The sequence below is a fragment of the Myxocyprinus asiaticus genome, chromosome 48, assembly GCF_019703515.2.
Source record: "Myxocyprinus asiaticus isolate MX2 ecotype Aquarium Trade chromosome 48, UBuf_Myxa_2, whole genome shotgun sequence".
NCBI classification, from domain to species: domain Eukaryota; kingdom Metazoa; phylum Chordata; class Actinopteri; order Cypriniformes; family Catostomidae; genus Myxocyprinus; species Myxocyprinus asiaticus.
This window is the reverse complement of record NC_059391.1, coordinates 9,945,968-9,968,450: the sequence shown is the minus strand read 5'-3', so window position 1 is coordinate 9,968,450 and position 22,483 is coordinate 9,945,968. Positions and strand designations below refer to the sequence as shown.

Genomic DNA, 22,483 nt, shown 5'->3' with positions numbered 1-22,483 from the left:
ATTCACTAAAACTAAAACTAAAATGAATTTGATCATTTTTATTTTTAGTTAGTTATTAAAAAGTATTTTAGTTTAGTTTGTTTTTTCTAATACTTTGTTTTTATTTTAGTTCACAAAAATGATTTTAGTGAGTTTTCTTTAACTGTAATAACACCGAATAATCTGTGTAGCGGCCAGTGAATCACAGATGATCTGGCAACCCGCTGAGGATCTTGAGTCGGGGGTGGATCTCAGTGATATAATCTCCCTCTGGAGGTCCCAATGAATGGACTGAACTTGCACCCAGAGTATGTGGCCCGTGAATTTTAATACTCTGGAAGTAGTGTCAGGCTATGGTTTTTAGTTAATCTTGTAAATCCTTGTGTTCCACAGACTCTTGTTAACATGTTTATCTGGTTTACTCTTCTGGCAGGTTTGGCTCTTTTACCCGCGCTGCTCAAAACTTTCTTCCCGTATTTTTTCCACGACTGTGTTTATATCTTTAAAGCTCTCGGATACGGGATCAGACTCCATAAATACAAAAGGAAAACCCCGTTCTATAGTGTTGCGGACTGTTTTTTGGACGCGGTAAAGAAACACCCGCAAAAAACCTTCATTCATTTCGAAGATAAGACTTACTCCTATGCGGATGTGGACAGACAGAGTAATAAAGTGGCGAATGCGCTGCGCACGGTGGCCGCGCTCAAAGAAGGGGACACGGTTGCGCTTTTCCTCGGGAATGAACCCTGTTTCGTGTGGACCTGGCTCGGCCTGGCCAAGCTGGGCTGTCCCGCAGCACTCCTGAACTTCAACATCCGATCCAAATCACTCCTTCACTGCTTCACCTGTTGCGATGCAAACGTGCTCATCGCAGCTGCTGGTGAGATTGTAATGCACTTGTCATTGAGTTACTACACATGCATGCAGAACTAGAGTTGTGGGATGTCAAGTCATGTTGCCAGGCCTAGACGGTTTCCAGCACGGGAAAGCCGGCCACTTTCTTTTGCAAAGAGATATTTGGATGAGATTTTAAATCATGTTTTATCTTCTCCCTTTTAGACTTATAAATGGTGTTATTTGCTCATTGCTGTGCAGACTTGGAATAAGAACTTTTCTTTCCATGCATGTGTTCCCCTTTGGGATATACAGTTTTGGGGGTGGCTATTGGATCCCATTTCCCTTCTAAAAAAGTACAGTGATGGTTTCGGATTATAACACCATGGTACTTTGATATATGGATTGGCATTACATACTTTTTGGAAGTTGACATTCAGAGACACGTACCCCCCAACCCCAAATGATGTGAAGGGGGTGACATTAACATTACACAAAAACATTAACCCTAATGCTTTTTTTGAATGTTTGATATAATACAGTGTATAAATATTTAAGAGTATGCAATGAATACACTTTTTCATCTGTATTATCATTATTGATTTAAAATATCCGTCCCGATCATTAAAAAAAAAAGGTAATATTGGTCGATAATAAATTAGTCACCCATATTTCAAGAACCACATCACCTCTAAATGGAAAAATCCAGATGAATTTACAGAAAGGCTTCATGTGTGACAGCGCTTATCGAAGCGTCATAATCATAAATGTGTAGTTTACTTTAGGGTTTTGTAATTAACTTTGTAATTTGTTTTTTTCCTTGTAGAGCTTCTTGATGCTGTCGAGGAGATCTTGCCTGCACTGAAAGAGAAGGGCATAACTGTCTACCTTCTCTCAGATAAGTGCAATACAGACGGCATTCAGAGTCTCTCTCAGAAGATTGCAGAGGCTTCAGATAAACCGCTGTCCCCGGCTCTTAGGTCCAATGTTCATATCAGGAGTACAGCACTGTATATCTACACCTCTGGCACCACAGGTATCTGATCAGGCCAGATACATGATGAGTTGTGTAATGTTTATCTCCATGGAAAAGACTCAGCCTAGTGGTCCACCATTATGGGTTTTTCAATAGGCGATAACGATATCTAAAGATAAGATATGCTGATGACCGATACAATGCTGATAATACAATACAAAAACTGAATTTGAAAATGGAACGTTTATTATCCATTGACAAAGCTGTTGGTAGATTTTGTTCAACTACACAAGGGTGACCAAGTGGGCATGGTTATATATCAGCCAATTCATTGTTGTGGTCGATATATCACTTTTTCACCATTACAGACTTTTCCACCATGAGTGCAAACAAAGCACAAGACATAAATGGAGATTTCAGTTACCATTGCTGTGATATAGAATCAATACAAATGAATCCAAATATTATAAACTCTGCCTAATCAAGTAAATTTAGGGACTTATTTAAAAAACTTAAAGCGATTTTACCGATATTGTGTCCTACAGGGGCGCATTAAGGTTCGCGGGGCCCTGGGGCTCGCCATTCCCAATAGGCCGCGAATGAGGCCCCTCTGGGAGTTGGTGGCCCCTGGGCTTCAGCCCATATAAGCCTGTGCATTAATGCACCCCTGGTGGCCGACTACAAATCTATAATCTTTTGTCTGTTGTTTCATAAAAATTGTTCAAGATGAACCTATAAAAAATCAATTGGAAAAATAAGTCCTATTATTATCTGCCAATTCAGACCTATAATTAACAGAAAGGATAACAATGTTAAAATGATGATAAATCGGCTGACAACAATATAGTGACTGATGTATTGTAAATGTCTAAATTGGTACTTTGTTCTGTGAAGGTTTTCCAAAGGCAGCGTATGTGACCCATGAGAGGGTTTGGGCTGCGTCCTTTATCCAGGGTGTTACTGGGGTCACGTCTGAAGATATATTCTATATCAATCTGCCTCTGTATCACAGTGCTGGATTTCTCATCGGACTTATTGGATCCATCGAAAGAGGTATGATGGATTATAGTGAACGCTGTGTTTATATAGTTTTCCAGAAACACAGAGCTTACAATGGTAGGGGACAGGGTAGCAAATTTTACGAAATATTCTAAACCGACAATCGTTAACGTTAAAAAATTAACAATAGTAAACTAAGTGGTGAATAGCTTGAAACTCAGATAATATAAGACATATATTGTTCTTTAGGGCTGGGTATTGATACAGATTTCCCGATTCAATTCGATTCACAAGCGCTCGATTCAACTCCGATTTCAGTTCGATTCAATATTGATTCATATGGGTTTATTTCAGATATAATGTCCCTTTTGCTTACATAAAATAAATTCTCTCCCAGCTAATGCTGTTAATTATACAGGGGACATTTGAACTCGGTACATTAGGAAAATATAAATTTTACTAATTATATTTTATTACTTTTATTACATTTTGGCTTTTTAAAAATGAACAAATAAATTTATTCAATCAATAAATAAAATATAATATTTCATATATTATTTTCATTACATATTTATTGTTAAATTGCATAATTTGTACTATTTACAAGTATTTACACTGATTTGTCGAACACTTGCTAAAACCAGTACTGTCTCTTTAACAAAAAAACCCCCCGGCATTTCTGTAAACAGCGCTTTAAATGAGTGCACGTTAACTAGAGAGGACTCGAATGGCTTTACCTCGTCTGTGCGATGCATGATTTTTTGTAGTTGTTTTCTGTAAAGAACAGAAAGGGTATTAAAAGAGACTGTATTCAATGACAAATGGGTTGCGTGGATCTCGTCTTTGACACACATTACACGGAACAACTTTTACTCTCAACACGCAGTGAAAGGATCTCTCTGATGAACACTTCACGACTAAACTACACAATTACTGGTGAGTGAAATGTAAACATTTACCAGCCAGTTGTCAAATATATTCACTTTAGTCACATAGCGTGAAATTTGGTTGCAAATGCGAGTGATTTCCTCTCACTGTTGTAGAAGGTTGCGCATTTAGGGAAAGATCGATCTTGGGATTTAAGAATCGATATCAAGATCGTTCAAATGAAGATTGCGATTAATCTGAAAAACAATATTTTTACCCAAACCCTATTGTTCTTCATTCAAAGCTTTATTTATACAAAGTTTGATTTTTGACTGACCAACCGTTCTAATGCAAACATGAAAACATCAACATCAGAGAAAAATTCCCTACTGTAGAAGGAAACATGAAAACACAAAACAGCCACCGAAGTATGTGCTTGTAGCCTACTGTTTAAATATAATTTAAATAAACACAGAAAAATGAAAGTCTTATGAGTTTTGGAGGGCATGAGGGTGAGTAAATGAGAGAATTTTAATTTTGGGGTGAACTATACCTTTAACAGCTCAACACATTTTTGCTCTAGGTAACACCATTGTCCTGCGGAAAAAGTTTTCCGCTTCTCAGTTCTGGGATGACTGCAGAAAGTACAATATAACTGTGATGCAATACATCGGAGAAACAATGCGATACCTCTGCAATATGCCAAAGGTAAATGCACTATACTGTATAATAGTGGAAGTATTCTCATTTTTTATTTGTTTTTGAAGTGTAAACAGTCATTAGCTCTGTTCTAAAACCTAGTGAGTTACGTGCCTTGACAGGCTGTTCTAAAAGGCAGGCAGCAAAATTAGGCTTCCTTATAAGATCCCTTGTTTGGGCCACTTCAATGTATCCTTTACGCAAAATGCATTCTCAGAAATCATAGGGATGTGCTCAAGATAGTGGACGAAAAAAAAGATTTTAAATATATTTTATTGCAATACCAAAAAAATGAATAAAAATAAATGTAATTTTTTTACCTATTATCTGTGTGCAATGTATTATGAAGGTAGCTCTATCGCCGCCTTGAGTACTGGGGTTTGTAACCGTCAAAGTAACGAAAGAACGCACGTTAAGTATGTTCAACCGGACCATGTCTTGGCCATGTTTGCAACTGCGTATGTGTATATGCGTAAAGTATGTTTCAGGCCTTAAGAGTACCAATCATTAGCTTAGCAACATGCTAATGTCAGACTCTATCATAATCAATTTGTGATTAGAGTCTTTTTTTTTTTTTTTTTTTCTTTTTCACCCAATTTGGAATGCCCAATTCCCAGTGCGCTTTTAAGTCCTCGTGGTCGCGTAGTGATTCGCCTCAATCCGGGTGGCGGAGGACGAATCCCAGTTGCCTCCGCGTCCGAGACCATCAACCTGCGCATCTTATCACGTGGCTTGTTGAGCGCGTCGCCACGGAGACATAGCGCGTGTGGAGGCTTCACGGCATCCATCGCGGCATCCGTGCCCAACCCACCACGTGCCCCACCGAGAACGAACCACACCACAGCGACCACAAGGAGGTTACCCCATGTGACTCTACCCTCCCTAGCAACCGGGCCAATTTGGTTGCTTAGGAGACCTGGCTGGAGTCACTCAGCACGCCCTGGGATTCGAACTAGCGAACTCCAGGGGTGGTAGCCAGCGTCTTTTACCACTGAGCTACCCAGGCCCCCTGATTTGAGTCTTCTTTGCATTTCTCCTGAGGAGCGATATTTTTAGAGCTAGAGCATCAAACAGAGCATTCCAAATCGGTCAGTTATGAGGTTCCTTGTTCAAGTTAGGACATTGCCTTAAAATAAGTAGAGAACAAGGTAGCTCACTAGGTTTTGGAACAGAGCTAGTGTGTCCTACATTTTTGTACTGGCAAGCTTTAGGACAGTCCACAGATAAAATCACTTCAAACAAGGTAATTCTTTCTACTTTCTACTCTGTGACATTTCCTCGATGTAGAAAGACAACGACCGAGACCACAAAGTGAAGATTGCCATTGGTAATGGCGTACGTACGGACATCTGGAAAGAATTCCTGAACCGCTTTGGAGACATTCATGTCCGAGAACTCTACGCTGCCACTGAGGGAAACGTTGGCTTCATTAATTACACTGGTAAAGTTGGAGTAGTTGGTCGTGTCAATATTCTCACCAAGGTAAGAATGAACTCTTTAGACAATATTAAGTTTATTAGTATTGAACATGGCAAATTTACTTGATTTGTGTGCAAAATCAGCTAAATTCCCATTGTATTACACAGATATTTTTCCCTTTTGCACTGATCAAGTTTGACATCGAGAAAGAAGAGCCCGTGAGGAATTCTGAGGGCTTGTGTATCCCAGCTGGTGAAGGTTAGTCAGGTCATTTTTTTCCCAACAGTGAGGTAATGAGCAGTTTTTGCTTTGTAATGCCATGTTTTACTACTTTGCATCTAATGAGTTGATGTTTAGATAATGCTTAAGGAGGATATGTTTTGGTATGTCCTCCTCAATAGAGGGAAGGTTTGCAGTCTACATTGGAAAGGCTTAAATTCCAGACACCAATTCCCAGTCCAACCGACCTTTCGATAAGAACTGTCATAAAAAGTAAATTTTTAACCTTGAGCTAGTTTTATGTGCATCTATGCTTGTTGATGGTAAATGTTTTTACAGATGAGGTGGGACTTCTGGTCGGGAAAATAACAAGGCATTCCCCTTTTGTCGGCTACGCCGGAAATAAGCAACAGACAGAGAAGAAGAGACTCAGTAATGTGTTTGTGAAAGGAGATCTGTATTTCAACAGTGGAGATCTGCTGAGGATTGACCATGACAATTTTGTCTATTTCCAAGATCGAGTTGGAGACACTTTCAGGTCCGTGACTTGGTTATCCCATCTTATTTGTGACTACATTTGGTCTACGCTTGCACACATCTTTGTAACTTTCGTTTCAAATATTGTAACATTGTCTTGCAGATGGAAAGGAGAGAATGTGGCTACAACTGAGGTTGCAGATATTCTCAGTATGGTGGATTGTATCGAGGAGGCCAATGTATATGGAGTCAAAGTTGAAGGTATATTTCAAGATTTGCATATAACCATGATTTGAAATATAGGGTTAGGAATTGATGTTATAAAATATACCGTAACCAAATGATTTTCATGATGTTCAGTTCTATTAACGGTTCTCAAACATTTGGGGTTGTCTTGATTATTATATGTGCTAAAAAGCAATTGAACCGCATAGTTTGGACCCTGTTGGAAATTTTTGTAAATCAATATATTCGTAGTGTACAAAGTTAGAAGGTTCTCTGTAGGATTAAGCATTTCATATGCAAGCAAAATTGAAATTTTAACTGAAAAAATAGCCAAATGAATTGGAATCGAAACAAATCATACAGAAATCAGAATCAAATCAGGAAATCTTTATCAATACCCAGTCCTATTAAATAGATAGCTCATCTTTCTATTGCATCATCCTCACTGCACGCAACAACAAACATGCAGTGCGACCAGACTTATTAACTAGTGAATCTGTTAGGCTGGATTTTAATAAATCAGTGTCAAAATAATGAGCTATTGGTTTGAATCAAACTAAATCAGTTAGAGCTGTATTTGACTCTCCTTAAGGCATTACTTTCGGTGTGTCCAACTTGAAATAAGCTGAAATTTGACATTTTAATGGGTCTGGGTAGCTCAGCGAGTCGCGAGTTCAAATCCAGGGTGTGCTGAGTGACTCCAGCAAGACTTCCTAAGCAACCAGTTAACACGTTTAATAAGCCACGTAATAAGATGCAGGGGCTGACCGTTTCAGAAGCAGAGGCAACAGATTGCGGAGATCCACCACCTGTATTGAGGCGAATAACTGTGCCACCACGAGGAATAAAGGCCTGGGTATATTAAGGTGTTTTTGCATTCCAGATTGAATTGTGCCTGGTCAACCGCATTGCCTTTTAAAGTATATTTTTTTTTTACCACGAGCAAATACGAACATGTTTGGTGCATGCGCACTACGACTGATTTGTGATAATCTTTTAGTACAGTTAACAGCAGGTGCATGCACCCATGATGCGCACATACGAGGAATGTTCGCATGTCAAGAAAATCTGGGCCGCACGCGGACAGTCCCAAAGACTGTGCTGATGACAATCAGCAACGTGGACAAATGAAGTATACTTTGGCCTTTAGAGAGCATTGGGGAATTGGGCATGTCAGATTGGGAAGAAAAGGGGATTTAATTACAAAAAAAATAAAGAAACCGAGAACTGTTACAGTGAATGTTCTTAAAGCTAGTTAGAGACTTTAATTACATTTCATACACATAAGTAATTACACACAAAAAAAAAGATACACATTCTGAATAGTTTTGTTGTAATAAATAAAATACTATTTTATTATTTTTTATTATAGTAATTTTGCTTAGTGTATGGTTTAGACCAGTTTCGTCTATGTAAACATGCACTTTAGCATCTCGCGCATGACACTGACCTAAGACACTGTCAATTTAAAAGAACTTCAACTTTACAATTTTTTTTTAAAGGTGTTTCGAGACACCTGCATCCTGTTCCATCCGTTTCATCTAACTTTTCTCAAACACAAGAAGGTGTTCGCTCTGGACACCCCTTATGGCACTTCTTTAAATGCAGGCCTACTATAAGAATCGTTAATGGAATCATTAAGGAACCATCATTCCTCACAATTCCCATCGCTATTGAAATAAAACCAAAACGTAGTTTTAATAAGACGAGACATTACATAAAATGTGAAATTTATTGTCTCCTAAGGCCATGAAGGAAGAATTGGAATGGCGGCTCTTAAACTGAGAGAGGGTAAAGAGTTTGACTGCGTTACCACTTGCAGTGTTTTGGCGAATTATTTACCGGTGTATGCCAGACCACGTTTCATTCGAATTCAGGTAAGACGTCTGACCTTTATCCATTACCATCTTACTAGCAGATGCACACCTCCCAATTTTGGCTTTGTTCTGTGATACTCAGCAAAAATACATTTGTCTTTCAGAATTCCTTGGAAGTCACGGGAACCTTCAAGATGAAGAAGGTGAAGTTGGTGGAGGAAGGCTTTGACCCAAAATTAATACAAGATCCGCTATACTTCCTGGATTTGACTCAAAATAAATATATTCCACTCACTCAGGAGGTTTACAAGTCGATCATGTCACATGACATTAAATTGTAAAATCCGTTAAAAAAAAAGCTAAACCTACCATTCAGAAGTTTACTAACCAGTAGCTGCCCTCTAATCTCAGGGAAACAGGTATGATTCTAGTGAATGATCTGTCAGTTTATAACTCATCTACCTTTACCGACCAGTACAGTCAAATGATTTACAACAGTAATAGAAATGTATAGAATGCGTAACAGTGCCTCATCACTTAACCTTGTTTATAATGTACATTGCAATCTATTGTCTTTTAATAAAGAACTCAATAGGAATCTAAAAAGACTGTCACTTAATAGTTTTTTCTGACAAAATGGGTTTAAAAAAAGCTGGTCGCCATTTCAGACTTGACTCGCAGATCGTTGGTCAAGAGATGTGTTTGGTTTTCTCAGCTAACAGCTGTGCTAACGGCACTTTTTGAAATAGGTGAAAGGGTAAGTGAACGAAATGTGACCACCCTTTCCCCATCACCCTCTGAGCTCAAAAATTAGCATTTATAGAAACAGCAAAGACAAACAAACTAGTTCCATTTTGTACTAAATACATAGGTCATTAACCCTTGGAAATGAAACACTGTATATTTACATTTCACAATTGTCAAGATGATCCAATACCACTGACATCTGATGTCCTGTTCATTCAAGCAGTAAAAACAATTTTTACTTTAAAAATGTATTTATTAATACAGTTGTATACTTAGAAATGTGCTGCAAAGAAAAATAAAATAAAATAATGTCAAATCACAAAAAGAAAAGAAACAAAAACTGGGTTGAAGCTGTGTTATATCAAAACGAAGTCGTACTGATGTGCCTTAATAAACTGTCTATTGGTACAAAAATACATTTCAGGGCACACAATACAGCATCCAGTATCACAAATAAAGTCAAGGTCCACTCACCAAAGCGGACCCTTAAGTACAGAGTTGTTAAATAATTTAAACCGAGCACTTTTCTAGTTTGTAAATAAGAATAAAAATGTTTTTGTAACTGTTAAAAATGCCATCATGTAGTGTTTGTATATATGTATGTTGATATAAAAGATAAGCTCCATTTTTAATTTAACCGTTTTTTTTTTTTTTTCGTTTAAATTTCCTCCGTACTGCTAAGTGAAATTCCAAGGCTCAGAAGTATAACCGGAATACAAACATAACAACGTTATAGCTTTCCCTTTTTTAAGAAACTTTTTTTTTTTTTAACCTTACGTTTTTATACAAAATAACAAAGATTTACAAAAGGTCATTTACAGCGAACCAAGGCCATATGCTAGCACTATATATACAGCTGTAATTGAAACATATCCTAGTGTTCTTGTATATTCTTTGACTTGGTATGCATAGCAGTGAAATAAGTTAAATAAAGCAGACCTCTTGATCAGACTTAATTATTAGTGTGCTAAATATTCTAGTTAACCGACTTCATTATGGTGCGAGAATTTCGGATCCTTCATGTAACAGAAAAATTGACGCTTGCTAGTCTTTCGGGTCAAAATAACGAGAGAGAAAAAACCCCCAAAAAAACAATGCACATAAGGCATCACTGCTTGCAGTGTACGATGGGTAGGTTTGTGTACTCAACTTATTAGCAGGCATTTGGACCTGAGTCTTAGCACATGCATAGATCTCTAAACAGCAGGAGTTTCGGAAAACCACAGTCAGTTACGTTATCTACGGTAAAACATCGCTAGAAAAGATCGCTTCGAAACGTAGAGAAACAGCCCATTTTTTTTGCCAGAAAGTGAAATCCAACAGCAAGTGAGTGCAATGGACATATTCCTTCAAGAAGCAGTCCTTCACATCAAAACGTCACAATTGTTCTTAATTTCCCAGACTCAACATGCATATTTTTTTCCAGATCCACAAAGATCTGTTACGGCGTTCCACAAAAACCACATGACCGTGGACTTCACAAACAATAAAAGTTCAACATACATCCACTTTTCTGTTTGTGAGCACAATAGTAGGGTTCACTTCAATACTTAGAAACTAATTACTACATTTTTCGTTTACTTTTTCCGGTTCCCCTCAAGACTTCTCTAATTATTTGGAGAAAAAGAGGCTACAAATGTCAAAAATGGGATCATTTTTCAGACTGTCTGTGGCACAGGTCATGCATTCCGTTAACAGTTAGATATCTTCATTAATTAATTTATTGAAGATAATTTTTTGCAAGTCTTCAAGCACCAAAAGGTAAAGAAAAAGGCAAAAACAAATGGGAAATAAAAGGAAAAGCTCCATAGCACTGTGTTATCCTTGTCCTCCAAGATATCTGTGGGCGCTTCGCCCGGTCAAAAGAAAAAAATAATACTTCATAAAGTGGTGCAAATCCCTCCCCCTGAGAAGAAGAACTAGGAGAAGGGGGCATGAAGGAAGGAGGAGTCTTCCTTGTGTCCTCGGTCCAAGTGTTCACGTTCAGTAACAGACCAGCTGTTGCGCTCTTCAGAAGTGGTCGATCAGCACAGACACACAGTTTGCGGCCACCAGGTAATTGGGGTCCCCTGGTAGACACTTGTTTTGCCAGCATTTGGGGTCACCTGTGGAAATGACATCAGGGGTTACATCATGAGGAATGTACTGTAGTATAAATACACAATCCGTATGAACTTAAGAGTTCATTATAAGCAGTTGACACACTGAACACTGAATCTGATCAATGCGTCACTGCTCCATTTACATTTAAAGGTGCTATATGTAATATTTTTACTGTACTAAATCATAAAATGACCATAATATGTCATTAGAGAATTGGGAAACATGCTAAGTTGAAATACTGGCTTCTCCGATAACAATGCTACAGCCAGTATATTCTACTTTGAAGTTTCCATTTCAGCCGGAATTTCTGTTTATGTTTTGGCCTGTGTGATCCCGCCCACTGCCCACTCACCAATAGTATTTCAACACTGTCGGGTTGCCAGATTTGAACAAGTTTGCAGGCAAACAACACTGCATGCTGCAGCCATGGAAGCCAGCAAACAAACTGGATCAGAGATAACAGATTCCACCCGACCTAAAAAGCCTCGCCATCCGTCTAAAAACCACCATGACCAGAGGCATAGTAAAACAAGGATAAATACTGGAGATGCCTTTGGAAGATGGAGACAGCTTAAAGCCCAGAAATCCTATAAAACGGATGCTGTTGCGTGTCCTCATTCTGGCAACCCGCATGAGCTTCGAGTCTGGGGCGAGGCAGACAACTCTCCAATATTTTGAATTTGGACTGCAGAACCCATTTCAAACACTTGTTGTCAATCTTACATATAGCACATTTAACACTATTTCATGGATACATTATGAATAAATAAGGGCTAAAGATATAAAGAACAATTGTGTTTGTGTTCTGAGAATGCTGATGAAAACGATAAGCACAGAGGCTACGCTCGTAATGGATTACTAGCCTACTCCATACTGCACAGTCCTGCATTGCCTACTATTTTTAAAAATAAGAAAGTAAAAAGCAATATGCAATAGAGCACAACAGTGCACACCCAATTTTTTAGCAGTCTGGGTTCCGGAAGTACTTTTTTTCCATAGCGATTTCATGAAATTCTTCATAAAAGAGTTCTAAGCCATGAACCAAACCAACCAGCTCTGAGGTGAATCACAACATTGTAAAATTTGATTTGACGCAAAAATTTATTTGAAAATCAGACAAAAAGGCAAAAGTACAAGACTGTGTACTTAACGTCTTTTATGAGGCAATGAACTAGAATCCCATGAAACATTACGAATGCGTAGTCAAATTAAAAACAATGGAAAAATATAAAAGTATAGAAACAATATATTTAAATTTTATTGAAAAATATTCAGAGAGTGTAGGTAGAGTGACTATCAATTGCGTCATTCACAGTACGTCATCCGAGCTCTGCAGCGAGTGACAGTCGCTGCAGAGCTTGGTGCGCTTTGTTGGCCGTGATGTTTCAAAAGGTAGTGTTACAATGTTGTCACATGGCCACATTGTTGCATGTTGAATGTTTAGCAAGTACAGCCCAGTTATCTAAACAAAAAAGTACTTTCAATCCAATTTTCTTTAAAAATGTTTTAAAGGGTTAGTTCACCCCACAATGAAAATTCAGTCAATGTTTACTCACCCCTGTGTTGTTAGAACCCCATCTGACTTTCTTTCTTTTTCTAAACACAAAGGGAGAAACTGTGAAACATTTTGTGCTCAGTGATGTCATACAATAGCAGTTTATGGTGACCACGTCTTCAAGCTTCAAAAGCACGCAAAAGTATAATTCAGAAGTCTAATAAATTATTCCATGAGACTCGTGATTTTTATGAAAGCATACGATGAGCTTTGGTAAGAAACAAACTGAAATCGAATTATGTATTGAAACCGTTGACTGACCGTTGCTTATCATGTGACTGACGGTACATATGATAAGGTTTGGCGAGATACAAACGGAAATCGAATGGATTATTTAGTGAAACTGTTGAACGACCGTTACTCTCCTCTGCACATTCATGAGACTGCACAACAGCAAGTTCAAGTTCTAGCAGCCTCGCTCGCAAAATGGGGCGTTCAAGTGACATCTCGTTTTGTTAATCTAAAAACAGGTCCACCACAGCAGTAGAAACAACAGAACACAACACGGCTGCACACAAACCAGACAACAGAACTTACTACATGTGTCTGAAGAGTTTGTAGTCGAAAAAAAGATGAATTTCTATGCCCAGCCGCATTTGTTCGAAACAGAATACTCAATCAAACAGAGAGATAGAGGAAGCGAGAATGTCTGTCACCTCTTCTTCATTCTGAATCGGTGAGTATTTGTGACAGACCTCCACCTGAAGAGAGCGACACCTCAGCGAAAACATTTGGTAGGTCTAACATTCTTGGCTAAAATCAAGTTGTTTTAACCGGCTAGTGAGATGTTGGCTTCAATATACTGTTATGAGAAAGTGTTTGGACCGGTGCCAGTTCATCGCGGCCAGGGTTTCCCGCTGCAATGCCAAAAATAGAAACCAAAAGATCAACAGAATGTACCGTCGCTCATCACGGCTGATTAACTCGGATTAACATAGAAAATATACCTTTTATCACGTATCGTTTGCCATCAGCTTGGGACACGGTGTGACTAGCTGCCTTCAGCCTCCTCTGTCTCTCACAGTTTGATTGAGAACTCTGTTTCAAATAAATTAGGCTGGGCATAGAAATTTATATTTTCTTCGACTACAAACTCATCAGACATACACTATATTGCCAAAAGTATTCGCTCATCTGCCTTTAGACGCATATGAACTTAAGTGACATCCCATTCTTAATCCATAGGGTTTAATATGACGTCGGCCCACCCTTTGCAGCTATAACAGCTTCAACTATTCTGGGAAGGCTTTCCACAAGGTTTAGGAGTGTGTTTATAGGAATTTTTGACCATTCTTACAGAAGCGCATTTGTGAGGTCAGACACTGATGTTGGATGAGAAGGCCTGGCTCACAGTCTTCGCTCTAATTCATCCCAAAGGTGCACTATCGGGTTGAGGTCAGGACTCTGTGCAGGCCAGTCAAGTTCTTCCACACCAAACTCGCTCATCCATGTCTTTATGGACCTTGCTTTGTGCACTGGTGCGCAGTCATGTTGGAACAGGAAGGGGCCATCCCCAAACTGTTCCCACAAAGTTGGGAGCATGGAATTGTCCAAAATCTCTTTGTATGCTGAAGCATTCAGAGTTCCTTTCACTGGAACTAAGGGGCCAAGCCCAGCTCCTGAAAAACAACCCCACACCATAATCCCCCCTCCAACAAACTTCACAGTTGGCACAATGCAGTCAGACAAGTACCGTTCTCCTGGCAACCGCCAAACCCAGACTCGTCCATCAGATTGCCAGATGGAGAAGCGTGATTCATCACTCCAGAGAACGCGTCTCCACTGCTCTAGAGTCCAGTGGCGGCGTGCTTTACACCACTGCATCCGACGCTCTGCATTGCACTTGGTGATGTATGGCTTGGATGCAGCTACTCGGCCATGGAAACCCATTCCATGAAGCTCTCTACGCACTGTTCTTGAGCTAATCTGAAGGCCACATGAACTTTGGAGGTCTGTAGCGATTGACTCTGCAGAAAGTTGGCGACCTCTGCGCACTATGCGCCTCAGCATCCGCTGACCCCGCTCTGTCATTTTACGTGGCCTACCACTTCGTGGCTGAGTTGCTGTCATTCCCAATCACTTCCACTTTGTTATAATACCACTGACAGTTGACTGTGGAATATTTAGTAGCGAGGAAATTTCACGACTGGACTTGTTGCACAGGTGGCATCCTATCACAATACCACGCTGGAATTCACTGAGCTCCTGAGAGCGGCCCATTCTTTCACAAATGTTTGTAGAAGCAGTCTGCATGCCTAGGTGCTTCATTTTATACACCTGTGGCCATGGAAGTGATTGGAACACCTGAATTCAATTATTTGGATGGGTGAGCGAATACTTTTGGCAATATAGTGTATTTAGTAAGTTCTGTTCTCTGGTTTGTGTGCAGCTGTGTTGTGGTCTGTTGTTAATATCGACCTGTTTTTAGATAAAACGATTTTTGCTTGAATGCCCCATCTCACGACAAATACTGCTCTCATGTGGTCTCTTGAACGCACACAGGAGAGCAACGGTCAGTCAACGGTTTCACTACATAATTTATTTGATTTCTGTTTGTTTCTCACCAAAGCTCATCGTATGCTTTCATAAAAATCATGAGTCTCATGGAATAATTCTGAATTATACATTTGCGTGCTTTTGAAGCTTGAAGACGTGGTCACCATAAACTACCATTGTATGACTTCACTGAGCACGACATTTTTTCACAATTTCTCCCTTTGTGTTAAGAAAAAGAAAGTCAGATGGGGTTCTAACAACACAGGGGTGAGTAAACAATGACTGAATTTTCATTGTGGGGTGAACTAACCCTTTAACTCTTAGAAGTCTGATCAAATAATAAGTCGAGATAGATAATTTGTCGCACAGGAAGTGGAAAGTCAAGTCTTTCATATTGCATTGTGGTTATTATATAGCACTGTCTTTCTCTGTACTTCTACTTGTGCTTTTATAATCGAACTATAGCGAGTTTTTGCTCAGTCGAACTACATTCTTTGTCTAAGTATACATGAGAATGCACAATCGAATATTTGATGGAAAGAAGTCAAATATACACTGCACATCACCTCTGTCTTTCTTAGTAAACACACAACGCCAAGGTCAATTGTGGACCGATTAAAGTATGACATGCTGGACAAAGGCAAGCTACAATCACATTATCTAGGTCTGTTAGTCCGACTGCGCATAAATGAGTACCATTTCAGCAGAACTAATGCATTTACATGAGGACAGTAGGCACAATTCCACATTTAAACGTTTCAAACCGTAGTATGCTTCATTGTTGTAACATCCACATCACGTTGCATGTTTAATTCAGCGAGTAGCATTCGGTTATTTTGAATTCTTAATCCAGATTTTTGTAAAAATGTCTTAACATTTGGCAGACCGATCAAATAATGAGTCAAGAAAGAGAAGTTTGAAATTACTGCTGATGTTACGAACACTTCATTCATCAAACAGCAAATGGAAAATCAAAATGAACACATTGCATTGTGAGATGCAGTTCTCCTTACAGTATGCTTTGTTATAGACTGCAGGGGTTTTCAAACTTTACGATGCCTAGGATGTCCTAATAGTACGATCCCCTTACAGGGGCCCCCGTTCCAAAAATATAAAAATTATTTGTAAAAAAAAAAAAAAAAAAAAAAAAAAAGAAAAAACAATTATATTTGGAATTAAGTTTCCAGTTTTTTTTACTTACTATTTATTTTCACTATTCATGTCTGTATATAAGAGAAACATTTTCAATTAAATTCAAATGTGTTTGTATAGAGATTTCACAGATTTTTATTCCAAAGCCGCTTTACTGAGAATATGGCCTTACAACCCCCAGTAGACAAGCTTAAGGTTTGAGAAATATTTTTTTTTAATCAAAAACCAATATGCAAATTATTTTTTGTTTTATTTCTTAGTTAATAAACAAGGACTGTCAATACAATACAACAATCATGATTAATCTCATGATTTCCAACCAGTCTTTAGAAAGAAAAATCAAATTAGGCAATGTTTTTTTTTCTTCTTTTTTTTTACATTTCCATGCACACCTCCTAGACCCCAGTTTGAAAATCCCTGGTATACTGCACATTTTGTCAAATATAGCAGGGATTTCTATGCAAACAAAAAATACTGCATGCTCTAGAACTAGCATGTGTACTACGGTAATATGCTATTCCGAAACATAGCCAGAGACTTGGCCAAGGCCGCTTTGTGAAAGCATCATGTGATCAGAATGGTTGAGCATGAAAGGTTAACGGTGCACTCGGTGATTCCTGAGAAAAACTGCTGATATTCGAACTCAGCTGCCAAAACAAACACACACCTCCATTCAGTGCTCATTTGGAAGCTCCGCCCCCCAAATACATGCACGTGCATTGCCAAGGGAACGACAGTAACAGTTCGGTTTGCTGACCAAAAGAACCACCCCTTGTTGCTTTTTTCTTCAGCCGACCCACAGAATGGACAGCTAGCAGACTGAGGAGATATTTGCAGAATTTGACAAAAAGTGTATTGGATTAGAATTACTGAGTGCATCTTTAATTCAGAGAAACTAGAAAATGAAACAACCAAAGGTTGGATGAATTAACCTCTTTCAAACAGCTTCAATCCTGAACCCAAAAGACCCAAAGGAGGACAGAGAGAAAGGACAGCGTACCCGACGAGGAGTCGGAGGATTTTAGAGCAAAAGACCAACCATCAGGGGTCATAGACGCACAGTGTGGGAGACGCAGTTCCACCGGCTTCAGGAACTTCAGACCGTGAGGGCCGCACATCACCAGGGGACTGAGCAGAGTTTCACCTGTCAAACCACACAAACACAAAATGAGCTTCAAAGACCAAAATAATTTAGTAATAGTACTATTGCAAATGCCCACTGTGGGTCAGGAATATCACATCTTTGAAATTTTGTGACACAAAAAAACACAAATATGTTTTTTATTTGAAATCTAGGTTGTTTTTTTAACCCTAAAAATATGAAAATCTAATTTTTTAAACCGAGCTGTTTTCTGAACCATTATATATATATATATATATATATATATATATATATATATATATATATATATATATATATATATATATATATAGTGTATGTATATGTATATATATATATATATATACACACACACACACACACACACACACACACACACACACACAGTTGTGCTCAAAAGTTTGCATACCCTGGCAGAAATTGTGAAATTTTGACATTGATTTTGAAAATATGACTGATCATGCAAAAAAACTGTCTTTTAAGGATAGTGATCATATGAAGCCATTTATTATCACATAGTTGTTTGGCTCCTTTTTAAATCATAATGATAACAGAAATCACCAAAATGGCCCTGATCAAAAGTTTACATACCCTTGAATGTTTGTCCTTGTTACAGACACACAAGGTGACACACACAGGTTTAAATGGCAATTAAAGGTTATTTTCCCACACCTGTGGCTTTTTAAATTGCAATTAGTGTCTGTGTATAAATAGTCAATGAGTTTGTTAGCTCTCACGTGGATGCACTGAGCAGGCTATATACTGAGCCATGGGGAGCAGAAAAGAACTGTCAAAAGACCTAGACCAAGGTAGACCAAGAAAGATTTCAGCCACAACTGCCAGAAGAATTGTTTGGGATACAAAGAAAAACCCACAAGTAACCTCAGGAGAAATACAGGCTGCTCTGGAAAAAGACGGTGTGGTTGTTTCAAGGAGCACAATACTTGTTAACCCCTCTCCAAACATAGCGCTTATGGTTGTGACCATAAAGCTCTATTTTGGTCTCGTCACTCCAAATTACAGTGTGCCAGAAGCTGTGAGGTGTGTCAAGGTGTTGTCGGGCATATTGTAACCAGGCTTTTTTGTGGCATTGGCTTCTTTCTGGCAACTTGTCCATGCAGCTCATTTTTGTTCAAGTATCGTCGTATTGTGCTCCTTGAAACAACCACACCGTCTTTTTCCAGAGCAGCCTGTATTTCTCCTGAGGTTACCTGTGGGTTTTTCTTTGTATCCTGAACAATTCTTCTGGCAGTTGTGGCTGAAATCTTTCTTGGTCTAACTGACCTTGGCTTGGTATCAAGAGATCCCCGAATTTTCCACTTCTTAATAAGTGATTGAACAGTACTGACTGGCATTTTCAAGGCTTTGGATATCTTTTTATATCCTTTTCCATCTTTACAAAGTTCCATTACCTTGTTACACAGGTCTTTTGACAGTTCTTTTCTGCTCCCCATGGTTCAGTATCTAGCCTGCTCAGTGCATCCACGTGAGAGCTAACAAACTCATTGACTATTTATACACAGACACTAACTGCAATTTAAAAAGCCACAGGTGTGGGAAATTAACCTTTAATTGCCATTTAAACCTGTGTGTGTCACCTTGTGTGTCTGTAACAAGGCCAAACATTCAAGGGTATGTAAACTTTTGATCAGGGCCATTTGGGTGATTTCTGTTACCATTATGATTTAAAAAGGAGCCAAACAACTATGTGATAATAAATGGCTTCATATGATCACTATCCTTAAATAAAAGACAGTTTTTTTGCATGAACAGTCATATTTTCAAAATCAATGCCAAAATGTCACAATTTCTGCCAGGGTATGCAAACATTTGAGCACAACTGTACATACACACACACCGATCAGCCACAACATTAAAACCACTTGCGTAATATTGTGTAGGTCCCCCTTGTACCGCCAAAACAGTGTCAACCCGCAACTCAGAACAGCATTCTGAGATGATATTCTTCTCACCACAATTATATAGAGTGGTTATCGGAGTTACCGTAGACTTTGTCAGCTTGAACCAGTCTAGCCATTCTCTGTTGTCCTCTCTCATCAACAAGGCAACGCTGTTTTGGCGGCACGAGGGGGACCTTGTGTGTGTGTGTGTATATATATATATATATATATATATATATATATATATATGTGAAATATTTGGTATCATATTTGATACATTAGGCTTTAAAGGTCATTATCCTTCTGAGGCCCTGCAATTCATTTTTGAGTAGAATATTTTTTAAGTTTTTCTTAGCCCATACATGCTACAATGGTAAATCTTGGGGCGTTATCAGAGGACTCCCTGAGCTTTTCAGAGATACCAAATGTTTGGGAGTTTGGCCATGACAACTTCCTCTTGGTCTATAAATATATATATATAAATGTTTAACATTAGAATTCTGCACATCAAATATTACTAGATGAATTAAATTATAAAATACACCGTTATTATGTATTTTATGCACCAAATACAATTGACATTTAAAAAAAAGACATTGTAAATCTTTTGCTGCTCAGCCTCAATAGGTTATAGTAAGATGACATCAAAACAGCTTATAATGTAAATCAATGAGATCTTTATAAATACAGATCAGACTGCACGTCTGAAAATACATATAAATATTAGTTCACACTTTAAATCATCTTATGAAATTATATGTCAGAATTTGTGATTATTTTTATTTTTTTGTGGTGGGCATGAATGTAATCTAATGGTGATTAAGAGATATAGCTCAAAAGCCTGTTGTATCGTATTTGATAAAATAATGTACTAAATTTTAACCATGCACACACTGCTTACTGTATATTCTGCATATACTCATTTTAAAATACCAGTAACAATATAAATAAAATTTCACATCAAAAAGGCGAGTGCTTCGCAATACGGAAGATGAAATTTTTTTTTCTATTTCAAGAAATGTACGGAAATGTCCATCATGTGCCAGTAGACATCTAGTATATTGCATACAACAGGAGTTTCTGCAAAAGTTTGATTATATTAATCATGCAGAGGCTTTAGAAGGCTCGTTGTGCATGACACTGCGGAGACTCACAGCATGTGGAGACTCATGCTACTCTCCACGATTCACGCACAAAATACCACGCACCCCATTGAGAGCGAGAACCACTAATCGCGACTACGAGGAGGTTACCCCATGTGACTCTACCCTCCCAAGCAACCGGGCCAATTTGGTTGCTTAGAAGACCTGGCTGGAGTCACTCAGCACACCCTGGATTCAAACTCGCGACTCCAGGGGTGGTAGTCAGTGTCAATACTTGCTGAGCTACCCAGGCCAACCTATTTGCTAATATTTTAAACTTTTGTGTCCTTTAGTTGAACTGGACTTGTTTTGAACAGACTTAAAATGAATTGCAAAAATATTTGTATTATTATAGTACTGCAATTATCAGTCATTCACTATCAAAAGCAAGGCCTGTTTTTTAATAGTTTAGATATTCAACAATTCATGCAGTTATTCCAAACATTTTTAGAAAATTACAAAATTTCAGCATCAATCTCAACACAAACAGGTTTTTTTTTTATTTAAATGTTTTTGCAAAAGTATTGTTGTCTTTTTTTTTTCTTTATTTTATCGCAAAAATTGGTTTTGATAAGGTTCAAAGCAAAGTATTTTAACTAAAAGCAAAATTTGCAAAATCTAAAAAAATAAATAAAATAAAAAATAAAACTGAAAGTTTTGAAACAAATCAAGAAAAAAAAGAAACAAACAAGGATGCATAATCTTTCATGTCTACTCTTGTGAAGGACTCAGACCTTTCTCTTTGTCCAGAGGGGGCAGAATGCTGTTGTCTCTGCACACTTTGAAGTAGATCTCTTGCTCCACACTATCTGGGATGGCTCCTTGAGGAATGATGATGCTGACTCCGGTCTCTATGGAGCTCAACACCCCACCGTTACAATTAAATATGCCTCGCGCCGTGGCGACCACAGTGTGACCTTCATCTTCGTCATCGTCATCCAGTGCATTAGGGCTAGAAAACAGACCACGGTGAGTTCGTTCAGTAAAATGTGCAAAACAAAAAAGTTTTTGAATTTTGCTCACTAAAAGCAGTCTGAAGGACTTCTAGAATCCACTTAATGACAGTGCCAAAGCACATCGTCTCTACTGCACAGAAATACAGTGTTTTGACCTCAGTGTTCTACATGCTGAGAATGAGAATCATCAGAATAATGTGAATTACAAGGAAACTCAAAATTGAAGCATTTGGACACATTACGGTAATGGGAAGTTAAAAAAAAAATGTGTCATGAAATTGCCTTTAACCGAAGCTTTATTTTCTACATACAAAAAAATAATAATAAATATTATTAATAATAATAATAATAATAATAATAAATTACATGCAATATATATACAGTTGAAGTCAGAAGTTTACATTCACCTTAGCCAAATACATTTAAACTCAGTTTTTCACAATTCCAGATATTTAATCGTAGAAAACATTCCCTGTCTTAGGTTAGTTAGGATATCTAATTTATTTTAAGATTATGAAATGTCAGAATAATAGTAGAGAGAATGATTTTTTTCAGCTTTTATTTCTTTCATTACATTCCCAGTGGGTCAGAAGTTTACATACACTTTGTTAGTATTTGGCATCATTGCCTTTAAATTGTTTAACTTGTGTCAAACCTTTTGGGTAGCCTTCCACAATCTTCTCGCAATAAGTTGCTGGAATTTTGGCCCATTCCTCCAGACAGAACTGGTGTAACTGAATCAGGTTTGTAGGCCTCCTTGCTCACACATGCTTTTTCAGTTCTGTCCACAAATGTTCTAT

The 22,483-nt window shown here is 38.2% G+C and overlaps 2 protein-coding genes across 4 annotated transcripts in view; one reads left to right on the top strand and one right to left on the bottom strand.

Annotated features, from left to right (window-relative positions):
• The first annotated feature begins 264 nt into the window (after positions 1 to 264).
• On the top strand, positions 265 to 9,117 carry LOC127437411 (long-chain fatty acid transport protein 2-like). The gene is made up of 10 exons (XM_051692292.1): positions 265 to 859; positions 1,640 to 1,849; positions 2,684 to 2,842; positions 4,239 to 4,363; positions 5,642 to 5,836; positions 5,941 to 6,031; positions 6,332 to 6,530; positions 6,633 to 6,730; positions 8,441 to 8,571; positions 8,676 to 9,117. The coding sequence occupies exons 1-10, from the start codon at positions 385 to 387 to the stop codon at positions 8,850 to 8,852; spliced, it is 1,860 nt and encodes a 619-aa protein (XP_051548252.1). The 5' UTR covers positions 265 to 384; the 3' UTR covers positions 8,853 to 9,117.
• A 373-nt stretch (positions 9,118 to 9,490) lies between these two features.
• The window catches only part of LOC127437405 (tight junction protein ZO-1-like), a 251,942-nt gene continuing 238,949 nt past the window's right edge, over positions 9,491 to 22,483 (bottom strand). For 2 of the 3 annotated variants that reach the window (XM_051692262.1, XM_051692263.1), the window contains 3 exons: positions 21,462 to 21,679; positions 17,565 to 17,708; positions 9,491 to 11,363 (listed from right to left, as the gene is read on the bottom strand). In XM_051692262.1, coding sequence (XP_051548222.1) covers positions 11,269 to 11,363; positions 17,565 to 17,708; positions 21,462 to 21,679 — 457 coding nt within the window. In that variant the 3' untranslated portion in view covers positions 9,491 to 11,268. The remainder of the gene's footprint in view (positions 11,364 to 17,564; positions 17,709 to 21,461; positions 21,680 to 22,483) is intronic. The other variant, XM_051692264.1, reaches the window with a different exon arrangement.

What these genes read in the sequence shown, in the direction of transcription:
- LOC127437411 (XM_051692292.1), top strand. Translation starts at nt 385, where the DNA reads ATGTTTATCTGGTTTACTCTTCTGGCAGGTTTGGCTCTTTTACCCGCG. An exon ending in CGAGTTGGAGACACTTTCAG is followed by an intron (nt 6,531 to 6,632) that starts GTCCGTGACTTG and finishes ATTGTCTTGCAG; the next exon opens with ATGGAAAGGAGAGAATGTGG. An exon ending in ATATGGAGTCAAAGTTGAAG is followed by an intron (nt 6,731 to 8,440) that starts GTATATTTCAAG and finishes TTGTCTCCTAAG; the next exon opens with GCCATGAAGGAAGAATTGGA.